This window comes from Protomyctophum parallelum (genome assembly GCF_964188405.1).
Source record: "Protomyctophum parallelum genome assembly, chromosome: 13".
Classification (NCBI taxonomy): Eukaryota; Metazoa; Chordata; class Actinopteri; order Myctophiformes; family Myctophidae; genus Protomyctophum; species Protomyctophum parallelum.
In genome coordinates, this window is record NC_139708.1 from 47511557 (window position 1) to 47528524 (window position 16968).

General features: G+C 43.1%; 1 protein-coding gene across 1 annotated transcript; it reads right to left on the minus strand.

Moving 5' to 3' along the window:
* Positions 1 to 3315: 3315 nt before the first annotated feature.
* On the minus strand, positions 3316 to 14339 carry LOC310868723 (RNA binding protein fox-1 homolog 2-like; the record flags this gene model as incomplete). The annotated part of the gene is made up of 4 exons (XM_083779180.1): positions 3316 to 6561; positions 7866 to 7941; positions 8919 to 9031; positions 14289 to 14339. Coding segments are annotated over 4 exons (285 nt in total), but the record flags the coding sequence as incomplete, so codon positions are not given.
* Between the last annotated feature and the right edge of the window lie 2629 nt (positions 14340 to 16968).

Consider the following 16968-nt stretch of genomic DNA (forward strand, 5'->3'; position numbering starts at 1 on the left):
GAAATTCTTGGCCGAAAACCGAATACCGAATACATATTTGTTGTAAAGCTACCTGATTATGGCAAAATACATGATTATGGCAAAACCTAACTTAAATAATTAACACTTATGGGTCCATTAAAAACATCTAATTAATTGGAGGCTTAATTTGTGATTGATTAATCTCAATTAATCAGATTTTAATCGCATATCAATATGCCTATTTGACCAAAGCAGAGAGCTTTCTTTCTACATAAGCATAGGCAATAAAGTACTTAAAGATGCTTTTCAAGGGGAACATGAGAAAACAAATAAAAACAACTTTATTAGGGAAAAACTAAGACTATGGAATAAAATAAATGAAAGTGGAATGAGATAGCTGGGGAAAGTAATATTCTAGAGGTGGGTTTGAACTTAGCATGTCTCTGAGAAGTGCAGTTTCGACAGGTCTGCCTGCTGTGGACACTGGACAGTTAAACTAAACACGGGCAGACGCAAGGATAGACGATCATTCATTTATAATGGAAACCAGCAACATGTTGATGCAAAGACGTGTGGCTGCTCCAATGATATTCATTTATAATGGAAACCAGCAACATGTTGATGCAAAGACGTGTAGCTGCTCCAAATTATATTCCCATTCGTCTTTGTGTCTGCCCGTGTAAACGCAGCATCGAGGGGTAACACAATAGTGTTATTAAGGAGGACTCCTTCTAACGATATGGACCAGAACTAAACTAATGTTAGCTCCCATGCTAGCTAGTAGCTACCCTCGTCAGACAACACCACCACCATCCAGATCGGGTGGAAGGCAAGCTGCTGATATCACTTTGCTTGTGCCCGTGGATGGGAAATAAGATTTAAAAGGCTATGGAAGCGTGGATTAAAGCACAGACGTGTCCAATAAAGTTGTGTCGGATCTGTCTGTGCATTCCGTCTGCTGGTGTGTTGTGACTGTCGCAGCGTCGCTGATGCATATAGTTAAAGAGCGTCATAAGCATGCGCCCTTCCTGCGCTGGAAGTAGCAGATCTACAAGTTATCTACCCGTCGCAATGCACAGCGTGTTGGGCTTGTACATCTGTGTTTTCCCCGCAGGTTAGTTGAATTATATCGATTCACAACTTTAGGACCACTACTACTATTCGGTGATATTTTTCGTCTTGCCTCGTCTTGTCAGCGATAACACACACACGTCTCGTCATCGTCATGTTATCAAACAGAGCTAATTAGCTCGTCAGCGTCAGTCTTGTCCCGAATTATTTGAGTGTCGTTCGTTTTAGTCCGTCTTAGTCCTGGAAAAAGGGGCGTTGACGTCGTCATTTACGTTATCGTCAGTCCTGACGAAAACAACACTGGTAAGAGGGCACTTTTTGGACAAAAATAGCAGATCTACAAGCTCACAAGAGTAGTAGTAGATGGGCTATTTTCGGGGCGCGCTCTTTAGCTAGTGGAGATGCGGTGTAACGACATAAGATTTCTGAACAAATTAGTTCAATGCAAAATGCTGCGTTCAAGTTCAGGGGACTCCTGCATGCTGCCTTCCGGAATGGCATGGAAAGGAGAGGAGGGAGGGGCATTTGCATTTCTTTCACCACTGTAAATGCTGCATTCGTGGTCTGGAGAGGGCAGTTGTTTTACAGATGGGTAAAAGGGCAGGGGCTGAAACCCTATCCGATCCACTATCCATTTACAACGCCCTGCTATCAGTACACAGAACCAGTTCACTTGTAAAACTATATTTTAGCCGCCGCCCCCGCTACCTCCATCAGCTACTTTGATCTTTATTTTCATAATGAAAGTAAACACCAAAGGGGCTGGGCGAGGGGGGTCCAACGTTTCAAATTAATCCATTAAGACCTGGGAACGTGTCAAAATAGCAGTTCTACAACCTCAAAGCGCGAGATCAGCTATGTTTTTTTTTTTTTTTTTTTTTAAACCATAGTGAAAAACGTGTGCAAATCTTTTAATATTTTATGTGGGGGGGGGGGGGGGGGGTGGGGGTCCCTGGAACAAGATATTTTGAGATGCGGGTCGCCAAGCCAACTACATAATAATCGTGGGGCTCCTTGAGATGAAATAGTTTGAGAACCACTGACGGAGAAACATGAGGTTTTTCACAAAATGGTCATGATTTAGAAGACTCCTACTGGTTTAAACTCAGAGCATTCTGATATGATGACTTGACTGGTGATTATACCGAGCCACACAGAGGAGAGAGATAACCCCTGCATTATTAAAATTGAGCTAAATAGACTGTGGCTTTTACGTAATGCTGCTGCAGGGAAACATTTCCCCCCCCCGTCCCCCCGTCCCCCATCTAACCCAGACAGACAGACACGCACATTCTCTGACGGGACCTTTTTTTTTTCTTTTTTAGTGTGCTCCACTGTCTCTCCCCCCACTCCCTGCCACCTCACATCACACATAAACCTCCTCCCGAAGCCGACTTGTCATCTTTCTTGGTCCTCGATGGCGCACACCCTCCTCGACAGCACCCATCCCCCCTCCATCCATCCTATAAACATCCGTCACACCCCCAACACTCCTCCCCCCGACCCTCCAGCACTATGACTTGAGCTCATGCACCAATGACATTTCTGTCTCGACATACCCTCGCCTTTCTCTCTCTCACACACACACGCGCACACACACACACACACACGCACAAAAACAAACATGCATACCGATACTTCTTCTGATAATACTTGTTAAAGAGGAAAAACAAAAAAATATATAAAATATATATAATATATATATAATCAAAACAAACTTTTTTTTAAAGTCCTCATGATCTCATCATAAGACACTCACTGGGGGGGGGGGGGGGTCTCACACACACACCACCTGCGTAAGATCCTTTTTTTTTAAATCTTGTATCGTGTGAAATAAGCGGGATAGCCTTCATTCATTAAAGTGTTCCAACAGCTCACCCCTGCAGTGGCCTGTGTGGAACGTGGCCAGTGTGTCCCATGTATACTGCAGCAGGCAGGCGGCCATTGTTATCCCCGTCAGCTTGTGATTAATGGCTTCCACTCGTCACCTTCTGCAATGTCCGCCGAAACCCACCCATGCACACCAACTACTGGCTGGCTGCTGCTACATTGTGTGTGTGTGTGTGTGTGTGTGTGTGTGTGTGTGTGTGTGTGTGTGTGTGTGTGTGTGTGTGTGTGTGTGTGTGTGTGTGTGTGTGTAAAACAATAAGTAAGGTGGCCACAGCTGGACTGTTTTTTTTTTACATTATGTGGAGGGACAGTATGTAGTCTTCAGTTTGGGTCCTATAGGGCAGTGTTTTTCAACCATTTTCATATCAAGGCCCGTTATTTATTGGGCATTTGAGCCACGGACCACCATTTGATGACATTTAGCCTCTCAGACCCATTTGAGCCACGGAACCACTGTTGCATGACATTTAGCCTCTCAGACACAAACCTTAGAATATGCTGTTGTCGTTGGACAAGGTTTTGACCACAACTCCACGCCGTATTGATGTTGGTGTACCATTAGACGAGATAACAGGCAAAGCGATCAAAACAGCAAATCTTCTACGTGATTTAATTGTGTAGAAAATACTTCTTGGAAATGAACTTAAGTAATGTAGTTGTTTTTCCAATAATTAAACTCTTGATAGCATAACATTTTTCATACGCTCTTCTCAAGAGTTAAAGATCTATATATTAAGGGTCGATTTGGTTAGCAACTTCATCATTTAGCTGGGGACCACCTGGAGGAACCCCCCCCCCCCCCTCCCCCCAAGGCCCACTGGTTGAAAAGCACTGCTCTAGGGAAATGCAATGCATGTCAAAGCAGGTTCCTATAAATGTGTTAAGTGGGTTTTAAAAACAGAAAATGAAATCTAGGACTTGCTATTCTTGCGGTTCGGGACTTCCAATATGTTCCTACAGACAATAAAGCATCCCCCCCCTCCAGTCCTATTTAGATAACATTCCTATGACATTTCCCAGGGCGCAAAAAAAAACAAAAAAACACCATCTGAACAGTTTTAACTCTCAACAAGATAAAACCAACAACATAAAAGCTAAAAAAAATAAAAGATATCTAGAAACAAACCGTGACAAAAGGCGTAATAAATGTTGACCAAATTTTAGTTTTGCTTTTTCCAGAGAATCTTTGGAACCAAAAAGACAAAATGATAGATATAACAACATGCTGAGAGTACACAGATATATAATACATTAGGACAGAGTGAGTCTCCTATTATGTGGTTTTCTTACCACCTTCCTGTACTGCCCCTTAAGGGTGAGTTTGAAACTAACCCCTAAAACAACATTCCCACAAGTGTTTCTGCGTAAGGAGGGAGTCAGGTCAGGTTCGCAATGCAACGTAGAGCAAAACCCTCCAAACTAGTTCCAAGAGAGGTGGCAAGTATAGTGTCCTATATTGGCATCAGGAAAATAAGAATACAAAGATAAATACGATAAATTGTTGCATGGAGCTTTAGTTCCGCTTTGATCTGTTGGGACGGAGAATCCAGTTCCCCCTTCCTTGAAGAATAGTACTTTAACTTATACGATTGTGTGTCTTCCTACGTTTGCCGGCTAATCCAAGACTTACTTTAGGATCTATACCATTTTTGGGAGAATTCATTTCGGTCAACTTCCGTATTAGCTGTTCCTTGAAGCCTTGTATTAGGCCCCCAAAACATCCACGATTCAACCAACAGGGTTACCCGTTTAGCCGACTGGCCCCGACCATTTCCAATGCATTTCCATTTGCTAAATGTAATTATCTTTTACATTTTATGCTTATTAAGAGACATCGAACTGGAGCTGAACCGAACCTCAACTGCTACGTTTACCTTTCCCCACATCTGGAATGTGTGCCAGGGCTGGTAGAATCTTTGAAAGTGTTAATAAAAAAAAGAAAAACTGACAAATAAGTCGACAAGGATAAGTAGATAAGGAGCAACCCTTTTGAGTTTAGGTGTACTGAATTCTAAAGGGGGAGAACTAAAACACTATTAAGATTTGGAAATGCAGACGGACCAATTTTTCTAGGCTCCCAATGTCTTAAGTGTTGTCATTGTATTCGCAATAACAGCGACGACGCTAAACCGTAACACTTGCAACCAGCAGTTAAGTGGACTACACGAAAAGAAAAGGACTTGTAAAAAAACACCGACAGAAAGACAGTTTTGTCGTGTGCGCCGCCTGATCACATAATGACATCGCTAAGCAAATTCTTCTCAATGGCAGCGGAATAAAAATAAAAAGAATAGCAAAATAAAGGTGAAAAACTGAGGTAATGTAATGCAGGAAAGAAAATAGAAAAACAAAACATCTCACCGGTTTCTTTTTTTTTCTCACACACTTCTTTTTTCTTGTTATTTTCTCTCTTTTTTTGTTGTTGTTTATAGTCAGGAAAAGTTGTGTAGTGTCAGGAAAATGAAAAGGGACAGAAAAGGTCTTCTGTTGTCAGGGCAACAACACAGCATCATTCTTCGTGTAGTTGATGACCTCCTGTTGTCAGGGCAACAACACAGCATCATTTCTCGTGTAGTTGATGACCTCCTGTTGTCAGGGCAACAACACAGCATCATTCTTCGTGTAGTTGATAATCTCCTGTTGTCAGGGCAACAACACAGCATCATTCTTCGTGTAGTTGATAATCTCCTGTTGTCAGGGCAACAACAGCATCATTTCTCATTTCTTTCGCGTTCCTCTTCGGTCGTTCAACGGAGAGGAAAATGTCTCCTGTAGGGTCGGATGTTCTCACTCCTCCCAACGCTGCCAAAAAAACACGGTAATACAAAGAAAAGCATGTCCGTGTCTCCGCGTTGAGCAGTCCAATTCCTTTTTTACCGTTTTTCTTACCGTTTTAATTAACACAGCTCCTTTACTGTAGGAGGGAATAGCTTTTGTTTATTGGGTGTTTTCAATCAATGCAATTAGTGTCAATAAAAAAAGATGAAAGTACCTTATATGTCACGGTAGTGATTCTGTGTAGTTCAGAGGGAACATCGCGGGGTGCTATGATGACGTGTATGTATATTAGGTCTGATGGAGGATAACATATAGGGCAGTGGATATATATAGAGAGAGATAACTGCGTAGAATTCCTAAGAGGAACAACAACAAAAAAGTTTGTAGTGTGAAAGGGGTCAGAAAGGCAAAAACATCTCCCTCTCGTTATGACCCGGTAGTGTTTCTAAATAGAACCCATTGTTGGGGGGGGGGGGGGATTGTATAGTCCTGTTGCTGTAGTTGAGAGCGTCTTCAAAAAAATAGCCCATCGTCCAGCATTCTTACGTGTGGGGAGATCCACTGGCAGTTTTCATTGTAATTCCTTTGTCAGCGAACAGACAGCACAGTACGGAAACTGAGTTCGAGTTGATGATGTGGCAATGACCTCTCTCTCGCTCGCTTTCCAAAAAACACATGGTTTGTCACTATCGCCAGCCCACAGAAAAATGGAGGGTAGCTCTTGCCGAACAAAGAACTTGGAAAGGGTGGGGGGGGGAGTGGGAGGGGGGGGGAGAACAATGTAGACTTCCTTGGTCGTGATGTGTTGTTGGGGGTTTAGTATGGAGCGAACCTGCTGTATCCCGCCCGGTATAAACTAGCCTGGAAGAGACGAGACAGAGAGAGGAAACCATTATGAGAAAACGTTTATCATATTAAAGTCGATATCGTCGACTAATACATACTAGGACAATAAATGTTTTCCGTCGACTTTGTCACTGACCGAATTTGTCGGAAAACCAAATTAAAACGTATAGCTATGATGACTAAAAGTTAGACTCAATATGTTGACAATTTCATGCAACAAATACAAACTAGACTAAAATGTTAGGAAGGGACTAGTGGACAAGAGATCCAGTATAAGTCATTTTACGCGCTGAAATATTTTCAGCAAGTGTGAAATCAGTCATTACGACGGCATCAAGGCCCGCCAAAATACATTTTAGTCGACTAAATCTACAGTTGATTTAGTCGACTAAAATCTTTAATATGATATTTAGTCGACTAAAACTAGACTAAACACTAAAACATTCCAGGTGACTAAAAGGACATGGAAAAAACTATTCAAGAGACTGACTAAAACCAAAAATCTAAATGTTCTGTCGAAATCAACACTGCAGTTCTTTTCAGCGGTGAAATGTACAATCAGTGCCGGAAGTGCTTCAAAATAGAAGCTCTGGGTGGCCGGAGTTGTCTGAGTGCTTTTACTCTGAAAGCCACGACCCGGAAACAATCTACTAAAAAAAAAGCAGAAATGAAGCACCAGCATATCGATCCGTTCATAACCACGGAGAGCGCCCTGGATTAGGAGAGACGAGTCATTCTTTCCGCCGCGCTAACAGCTAAGTCAACGGTAAGCTAATATGAACCCAGAGCGTAGCATATGGTAGCCGAAAGGCGAACTGACAAAAAAAAAGAAAAGGAATATTCTTATCTCGCCCGGTATCATTGAGGATGCGCTAGGACGTCCTCAGACGTTTTATGTACAGCTCGGTTCGAATCCCTAAGACGTTCCCAGACGTTTTATGTACAGATTGTGTTAACCCATTCTGACCGGGCACCCATTTTGGTGTCGGCATCATGTTATGCTTTAGCTATTGAAAAATAGCAGATCTACAAGCTCATATCGCGCCACCGAGTGGCGCGATACGAGCTTGTAGGTCTGCTATTTTTGAAAAATCGAAGACACTTTTAGAATCTGATCTCAGGTCAGAATGGGTTAATAATGAAACTGTCAGGATGTAATAGACATTTTTAGAATCTGATCTCAGGTCAGATTGTGTTAATGAACTGTAGATACAGCAAACTCATGCACACCACTCCCCCAGTGCACTTGTACCCACTTGTATGGCGCTTACATCTTGGCTGTTTTGTATTGAGGTGTTAAGCAGTTGCAGGTTTCTCACCATGGCTCCCACTCCGTACGCAGCGCCCGCTTGGCTTAGAGCGTGGTACGGGTCCGTGGTGTACACGCGCCCATAGCTGACAACACAAGAAACACAATTTACAATTTAGGCATTTAGCAGACGCTCTTAATCCAGAGCGACTTACATTTAAGCAAGAACAAAAGCATGGGAATACATCACATAAAAGCATTTATCATGAAACATGCGTAAGCTAAGAAAGTAACAGTGGAATATCTATATAATGAAACTATACATACACTATACATATAAACTATACATATTTACTACTATGCTATACATATGTACTATGGCGTGCTATGACTATATACAATACAATTATAGTGCTGTCTACATAACATGCTATAAGTCTGTGTCAAATGCTATCTAAGCCAACAGAAATGCTATCTAAGGGGTTAGGGTAAGTGCTATGGGCCATGATGGAGTCTGAAAAGGTGGGTTTTCAGGCTACGGCGGAAGATTGGGAGTGATGCTGCAGTTCTGACTGCAATGGGAAGTGCATTCCACAGTTTTGGAGCCAGAAGGGAGAAGAGTTTGGGACGTGTGGAGCGTTGTCCCGGCGTTTTTAGTGAGGGTACTTCCAGTTTCCTTGCGCACCACACACACAGTCACACAGTATCACCTTTGTTTATGCTCGGAAATAGTCTTTTTCTTTTTAATAACATATTTTTTATCCCACAATTTTGTAACCCATTTTTCACCCCTGTGTCAATTATCTAATGTGATCCTGGGCTCTACACACCCTCCGCCAACCTAGTCCCTAGGTTGTCCCTAAAGTCTAAACGATACTATCTCGCTTGCAAAAAAGTACGTTTTATATCTATGCTCATAAAGGCCCCCACCTTCCTGAATAAACCGGAAGGGAAACAAGCTCCATATATAGAGTGAGAACAGACAGGGTGTGCATTTCTTAGGCGTGCACATGATGCTAACACTAGATGGCGCTAAAAAGGAGTTAAAACACGCCTTCCCTCCGTCTCCGTTTGGAATGTGTGAGTGGAGCCTTTTTGTTGTTTGTTCCTGAGGTGAACTCACCTGTCACTGTATGCTCCGCCTAACCCGGCGGCGGCGGCGGTTGCCCCGGTCACGGCGGCCGGCTGCGCATAGCGATAGGCCGCTGCAGCAGCCGCGGCAGCTGGGTAGCCTCCCTGGAGATGGACACACACACACACACATTACAGAGATGACCTAATGGCGTGATTGACAGAGTGAGCCTCGATCCCTCCAAGGGGAAAACAGAGACCAGGCCTATGTCAGTAAAAAAAAAAGTCCTCACTGTTCGTTTTAGCTCCAAATATGCTTTACAAATGTAAACCAAATGGACCCCGATCTTGTAGCAAAAATAATAGGGACACTGAGGTTTTCCACTACTAGTGTGCATCCCCGAACAGAGATGTCGCTCACCGTTATCTATAATAATAATGACGTTAATTCATTTAACTGTATGGCGTTTTATTTAACTTTTACAGGTACATTTTTTACTGCGTGGGTTCATCACATTTTGCAAAATAAAAATACTGTTAAAGGGACACTTCACCCTTTTTGCAAAAAAATATATGTTAATGATGTTTAGAAGCTTTAGATCACTTTCCTGGGGGTATTTATGTGTGTAATATGTGGTTTTAGTTATTTTAGATTGTAGCAGTGAGCCTGTTGTCTCTGATGTCATGGACACTGGTCTCACTACCTTCCTGGACTACAATTCCCATAATTCTTTGGTGCACTGCTCCTCCTTGTGGATAGGGGGAGAGCTGTCTTACTGAGACAACATGTAGTCCAGGAAGGAAGTGAGCCCAGTGTCCATGACATCAGAGACAACAGGCTCACTGCTACAATCTAAAATATCTAAAACCACATATTACACACATAAAGATCTCCAGGAAAGTGTTCTAAAGCTTCTAAACGTCATTAACATATATTTTTTTGCAAAAAGGGTGAAGTGTCCCTTTAATGACGTTTAGAAGATTTAGAACACTTTCCTGGGAGTCATTACATGTGTATAATGTGTGGTTTTAGATTGTAGCAGTGAGCCCAGTGTCTCTGGATGTCTCAGTAACAGCATGGGCTACATGTTGTCTCAGTAACAGCACGGACTACATGTCTCAGTAACAGCACGGACTACATGTCTCAGTAACAGCACGGACTACATGTCTCAGTAACAGCATGGACTACATGTCTCGGTAACAGCATGGACTACATGTCTCAGTAACAGCACGGACTACATGTCTCAGTAACAGCACGGACTACATGTCTCAGTAACAGCACGGACTACATGTCTCAGTAACAGCATGGACTACATGTCTCAGTAACAGCACGGACTACATGTCTCAGTAACAGCACGGACTACATGTCTCAGTAACAGCACGGACTACATGTCTCAGTAACAGCACGGACTACATGTCTCAGTAACAGCACGGACTACATGTCTCAGTAACAGCACGGACTACATGTCTCAGTAACAGCACGGACTACATGTCTCAGTAACAGCACGGGCAGACTTAAGCCGACAGGCGCGGCCAAAGGAAGCTGACGCCCGACGTCTTTCCGGCTTTTTAGACAGCTGGTGGATGGAAAGGAAGCTCCGCCCCTGCGGCTGACTGCCGCGACGGACAGATTCCCGGAAACGCTCTCCTCCGCGGCAGTCAGCCGCCGGGGGTGGAGCTTCTTTTCCATCCACCAGCAGTGTAAAAACTCGGAAATTACGTAAAAACACAACTTCTTCTGTCCGCGCATGGAGTCTAAAGTGTGCTTTAAGGCCCTAAGACAGCCCTCCCCCTATCCACAAGGAGGAGCAGTGCACCCAAAGCATTATGGGAATTGTAGTCCAGGAAGGAAGTGAGCCCAGTGTCCATGACATCAGAGACACTGGGCTCACTGCTAATATCTAAAAATATCTAAAACCTTTCAACCACATATTACACACATAAAGTCACCCAGGAAAGTGTTCTAAAGCTTCTACAAGTGTCCCTTTAAATTATTATTCTTCCTTTCTTTCTGCTTTGATCAAATGCCTAACTAACTATCTTCCTTAAAATAGATTAATCCAAGTTAGTACGGTTATTGAAATGTGGCTAATTAAACAACAAGATGCATGGGTGGATTAACATCTCGTTACAGTCAGAATCACATACTGGGGATAGAAAAAGTGAAGCATTTTGAACAATGTTAAAAAAAAATGTCACGGTGCAATATTATTCACATTTTTCACTTCTGTATTTAGAAGACAGACACAAAAGAAAGGGTGAGAGAGGGAGGGGGTGGGGGGGGTGATCATACACTCACACACCCACAACAAGCACCACTAGCATGTGACTGACAGACTGACAACACGGCCCTTGCATTAAGAGATTGATCGCCCTCATGCATGCCCCGGGTTATAAATGCAGAGTGTGTGACCCTATGGAGAACGCAACACCACCAAGGGTTTTTTGGATGGACGTGATTCCATAAGGTCATTAAAATAAAACCTAACATATAAACGTATAGCCCTCCCACAGCATTCTCCTAGACATGTCTGCAAGGATTAGGGAGAGGAGGGTGGTGGAGGAGGGAGAGAGAGAGAGAGAGAGAGCGAGAGAGAGAGAGAGAGAGGGGTGACATATTGGAGAGAGAGAGAGAGCGAGGTGGAAAAGGCGCAATTTCAATGACTAAGTTTGAGCAAGAATTGAGCAACATTGGTTGGCTGTACAATTCATCTTGGTTACTCTTTTATGTTTTTGCTACCAGAGAGAGACTTTAAGAGAAGTTTTAAGTTGAGCACTTTGATGTTGTCTGTTTAAAGCCACAGTAGTTATGGCTCCAGATTGCCACATTTTGAATGTAGTAATGCTCAGACTAAAAGACAATAATAATCTCAATTCTCGTGGGAGGAAAAAAAAAATGGAGATTCACATTTGAGCAATAATCGTTGCAGCACTACGCTCCAGTCTTAACACGGAGCTCGCCAGACAGTGTAGGCTACGTTTTCTAGATGTTATATTCTTTAATCCGTGTTTTGATCGGATCGGATCGATAGCTGCCTCTCGTTAGCATCACAGTGTAAGTGGGACAGTGGCCGTGGCCATTTTGAAGATGCGCGCGCATCCACCTGCACTCTATGGGCTGCTTTCAAAGGCCTGTATCTCCAAATCAGCGCAATGAATGTCGTTTCTGGTGAAAACAAGGTTTTTCCAACGGCCGACACTAGGCGCTGTGTTACAGAACAACAACCGGTCAAGAAAGACACCACACACAGCAGTATGTCATTGTAACATCCGGTTACGGATATTTGGCTCTTCAAAATAAGGGTTGCAAGCGATAAAACCTTGGCAATGCGGGATAACTATATGAATTAATTAACCCTGGCGGGCAGTGGGTTTTAACAACACCAGCGCCTTAGGGCACAGAAGTACAGAGCAGAGCCTCACCCGGGGCTATGATCATAAGTGTATATGGGGGGGGGGGGGGGGGGGGTTCTGGTACAGTATGCATGTAGTCTATCATTACCATAATATTTTCCAACCTGAATGCGATGATGCCTGGAAATTATACTTTATAATTTTAAGGACACCACCGTGTGTGGGTTTTAATAAGATTAGGATGACTATGACATGATACCCAGTCAAATCTAATCCATTAACCCATTCTGACCGGGCACCCATTTTGGTGTCGGCATCATGTTATGCTTTAGCTATTTAAAAATAGCAGATCTACAAGCTCATATCGCGCCACCGAGTGGCGCGATACGAGCTTGTAGGTCTGCTATTTTTGAAAAATCGAAGAGCGACTGACATTTTTAGAATCTGATCTCAGGTCAGAATGGGTTAATCAGACCAGTGTGTGTCCGGCGGAAACCTTGTATGAATCTGATCTCAGGTCAGAATGGGTTAAGACCTGAGGTCAAAATTAAAAAACAAATCAGTGGTGGTGCTCAAAATATTTCATGTGATGGAACCCTATAAGCTTATATGTAATTTGGCTGCGACCCGAATCTGAAATTATCTCCCCCCCCCTCTCCCCCAGAGGCAAAGATTTGAGTTCAAATTGTTTGCTCTGAAAGGATATTATATTCAAAGATTTGCACCACAATTTCACGATATTTACCAAAATAGCAAATCTACGAGCTTGTAGATCTGCCATTTGTCAATAGCTAAAGTATAACAGAATGCTTCAGACATCAAAAGGGGTTCCTGGAATTCCCCAGAAAGGGTTCAGAAAGAGACCTGCTTCTCTTTTAGAACTGGTGGGATAAGCAACCGCAAACACTTTCGACGTGTAGTTTAGTCAACAACAAAAAAAACAAGCCAAAAAAAAAAAAAAAGGAAAGCCTTCCCCACAATTAAAATAAAGAGTGCAGATTTCAGTGAGTTAGTAAGAAACAGGATACAAAAAAAACAAAAACTAAATCAAAGCAGATTTTGCAACCAAGAATGTGTTCCAGATCAGAACAGAAGATGATTCAAAAAGAGGGCAGAGTAGTAGTATAGTAGGTAGTAGTAAAACAATGCACACTGTGGGGTTTTGGGGGATGTTGAGATGACCCTACCTGAGGCAATCTGGGGCTAAGGACTGAGTCCTGAAAGACTAGTCTATAGAGAGAACAAGAAACAGCTGTTGTCAACACATACACACACAAGCGCACACATCGTATTCACACACAGACACACACACACAGACACACACACACAGCCACATGTGCTCATCTAGCAGCCTTTGTTTTGGCGGTTGAGACCCGTACCCTTGTCTCCCGTCACTATCATCGAGTCTTCAAACTCTTCTCTTTCATTTATTTGATCACGGGATGTGACATTTGTGATTGGTGCAAAAGTCAAATATAATGGCGGGGGGGAGGGGGGGGATGTCCAGAAATTCTGAAGTTTAAAATAATAATAATAATACATAAATATATTACAAAATGTAATTATTGGGTCTGAAGCCCCCAAACCACACCAATGGGTTGAGACGCAACTCCTTGCAAAAAAAAAAAATGTCGACACATTGAATTGAATCAATCAAATCACTCGGGGTCGACTTGCGTCCACATACGGCCACCATGCGCGGCCGCCGCTGCCTATGCAACAACGGGACACACCACACCGGCGCTGGGACGATAAAAAAAAAGGTTTCGTCGCGTATACTCTCGACCCATCGGTGCATTGGTGCTGGTTTGGGGCTTTCAGAACCGACTATAGCGCTCCATTTCCAACGGTTCCTGCTTCAATGGCCGAAGGAGGATGAGATGGGGAGGGGTTCTCACGTCGCCTGGTAAAGGTGGTGCAGCACATGACCGTCCGGACGCACATGCAGATATAAACCCACCCCCCAAAGGGGAAACAAACAAGGGAAGGAGGAGGAAGACACACACACACACACAGAGAGAGAGAGTGAGAGAGATGTCGGCAAAGAGGTGGTGGTGGTTTTACTCACGTATAATTCTGCCGCTCCATAAAAGCCCCCATCCTGATACACCACACTGAGAGAGGGTCACACAGAAAACCAGAGGGAAGAGAGAGAGAGAGATTGGGGGAGCGATGGGGGTTGAAACAGATGGGTGGAGGAGGGGTGGTGGAGGTGGTGCATCGTCCCAAATCAGAGTGGATGACAAGGTGACAGCACACGAGAGCCAGAAGACAACGAGAGAGCAAAAAGGAGAAAAGGAGGAAAGAGAGAAAGAAAGAAAGAGTTATTACACACCCATGCAACATGCAGAGGAAGTACAATTTCCATCCATGTTCCACTAAAACAGCAATCGTTAGCGGTCATTATAGAGGGTCGAGAATGGACTCCCCTGGCGGGGGGGGGGGGGGGGGGGGGGGGCAGTAAAAAAAAAGTGCATTGCCCGTCATTTTTTTAACTGAATTGAGACCATAAACTACTATTGTGTTCCCCATGTGTGCCAGGGGGGAAATCGAGCCTGTCAACTTCAAATAGATTTATTTTTCCCCCACGAGGGGGAAATGGCCCTTCGGAAAGTGGAAGCTATAGTGGATTTACTGGGCGGTTTGGACGCCGATAGTGGAGCAAAGACACGGAGATGGTATAATTCCAGCAGCAGCACCTCATCATTTCATAATTGGCTCGGCTTTATCTGCGTATAATTACGCTACGCAGTTAACAATCTCAATTAGCCAATCCACGTCGGCTTTGATTTGAATGACACAGCAATCGAACACACACCCCCGTTAGCCAACCAGCACAACCACCCAGCAACAATGGCATGCACGGTACACACACACACACACACACACACACACACACACACACACACACACACACACACACACACAGTGGAAATACAAGAACACAAATACATAATGTGAATCATTTTGTGACAAATCCGAGAGCGAGGTGACTGGTGCTTATGTATAGTGACGAGTGCAGTGTGTGTGTGCGCGTGTGTGTGCACGCTTGTGGAAATTGTGCTTTCTCTGCGTGAATCCATGGTGCAATCCTGTCAATAAAACATTCGGCGGGGAAAAGCTCTTAACACTAGGAAGTCTGAGCAGCCGTTCTGACCGAATTTGAGATTTCAATGTTTATTTTCTCAGCCCATGGAGTCCAGAGAAAGTTCCCCTTGCATGACTTTGTCTAAATATTCGATTGAAATCATCTCTGTTTTTTTCCCCATTTGAAACGTTTTGTAAATATGATTTTAGGCATATATCTCTTACTCAGTCTGACTATATCGGCCCATTCGACCGCTCTCCCCCTTTATCCCTCCACCCCCGCACCACTCGTTCACACCTCTGGAGCTGGAGACGTCATTGTTGCCTACACGCACTCACTTTTATTTTTTATTTTCTTCCCTCTCTTATGAATACATTATTATACACCCAATGAAAATGTACACTTCACGGATTATATATTTGGAATTAGGACAATCGGTAGAAAATTGGCCGAGAATAGCACAATAGCACATTAATTGTTGCCTAAATGTATACCACTTTTCTGAAAATGGTTAATCTGCAAGCTGCCCCATTTCCTTTTCAACTTGATATGTTTCGTAGAGAGGGCATACACAAGCCAGAATTCCGTAGTTTACATGAGCAAAAAATAAGCGAGTTATGTAAAGAGGGGTGGAGGGAAAAAGGCGATTATTTGGCACAATCAATCAAATATATATTAATTACATTGCGTAGCCATGTTTCCCCCTCTATATAATAGAGGGGGACAATATATAACTCTAATGTCGTATTTCGTCATGTATGTGAACTATATGCTGCTTGTAATACTGTTGGTCAAAGTAACTAGTAGTTGGACAGGCTAAATATAACTGTCCCCCTTTCTCCCCCTCTCGTCTTTTGTTTGCGCTGCTTGATAATGGTGTTAATGGTGATTCCCCGACATTTCCTTTTCACTTGATATCGTTTCGTAGAGAGCGCCTACACAACCGATTTATATACCAAATGAAAGCCCCAATTCCATAGTTTACATGGTATTTTGAATCTTTTTAAATGAGCAAAAAATGAGCGAGTTATGATTGAAAGAAAGTGGAGAAAAAAAAAGAACACAAACAGAAGGCATTCTTGTTGTTGTTGTTCAATCCTGCATTCCATGTCCAACGAATTAAATCATATACGTTTGGCTGATTAATTAACTTGGAATTTGTTTATTATTTTGATAAGATAATAGGAATAGGAATACAATGATTATTATCATTGTTATTATTATTATTATTATTGAATGCTCGGTTACGACCCGACATTTACTTTCCATGAAGCGAGAACGCTTGCCGATGCGCGCGATACAAAATAAAGTGTTTGAAATAATTCCAACCAGATAGACCTCCCGAACCGCTAAATGTTTTGTCAGTCAAAAGAACAGTTCTTTCTGCAAGCGACGTGGAACGTATGTAGGCATGCTGCTGTGGATTAATTTGTTCTGGCATATAGGCTCAATATCGCCAGCTCTTTGTCAGTCAAAACTTTCCTTTTTCTCTCTCTCTCCCTCTCAGGAAAGCATGTAAATGTCTATTTAGTGTGCAAGGCTTACATCCGGTCGTGTATCTGTCTGTATGCGCCGATTTCCATACACAATACATACACGATCCGTATCCTCTCCTCACCGGATGTTGAATTCACAGTGCTAACGGCCGACAAATGCGATG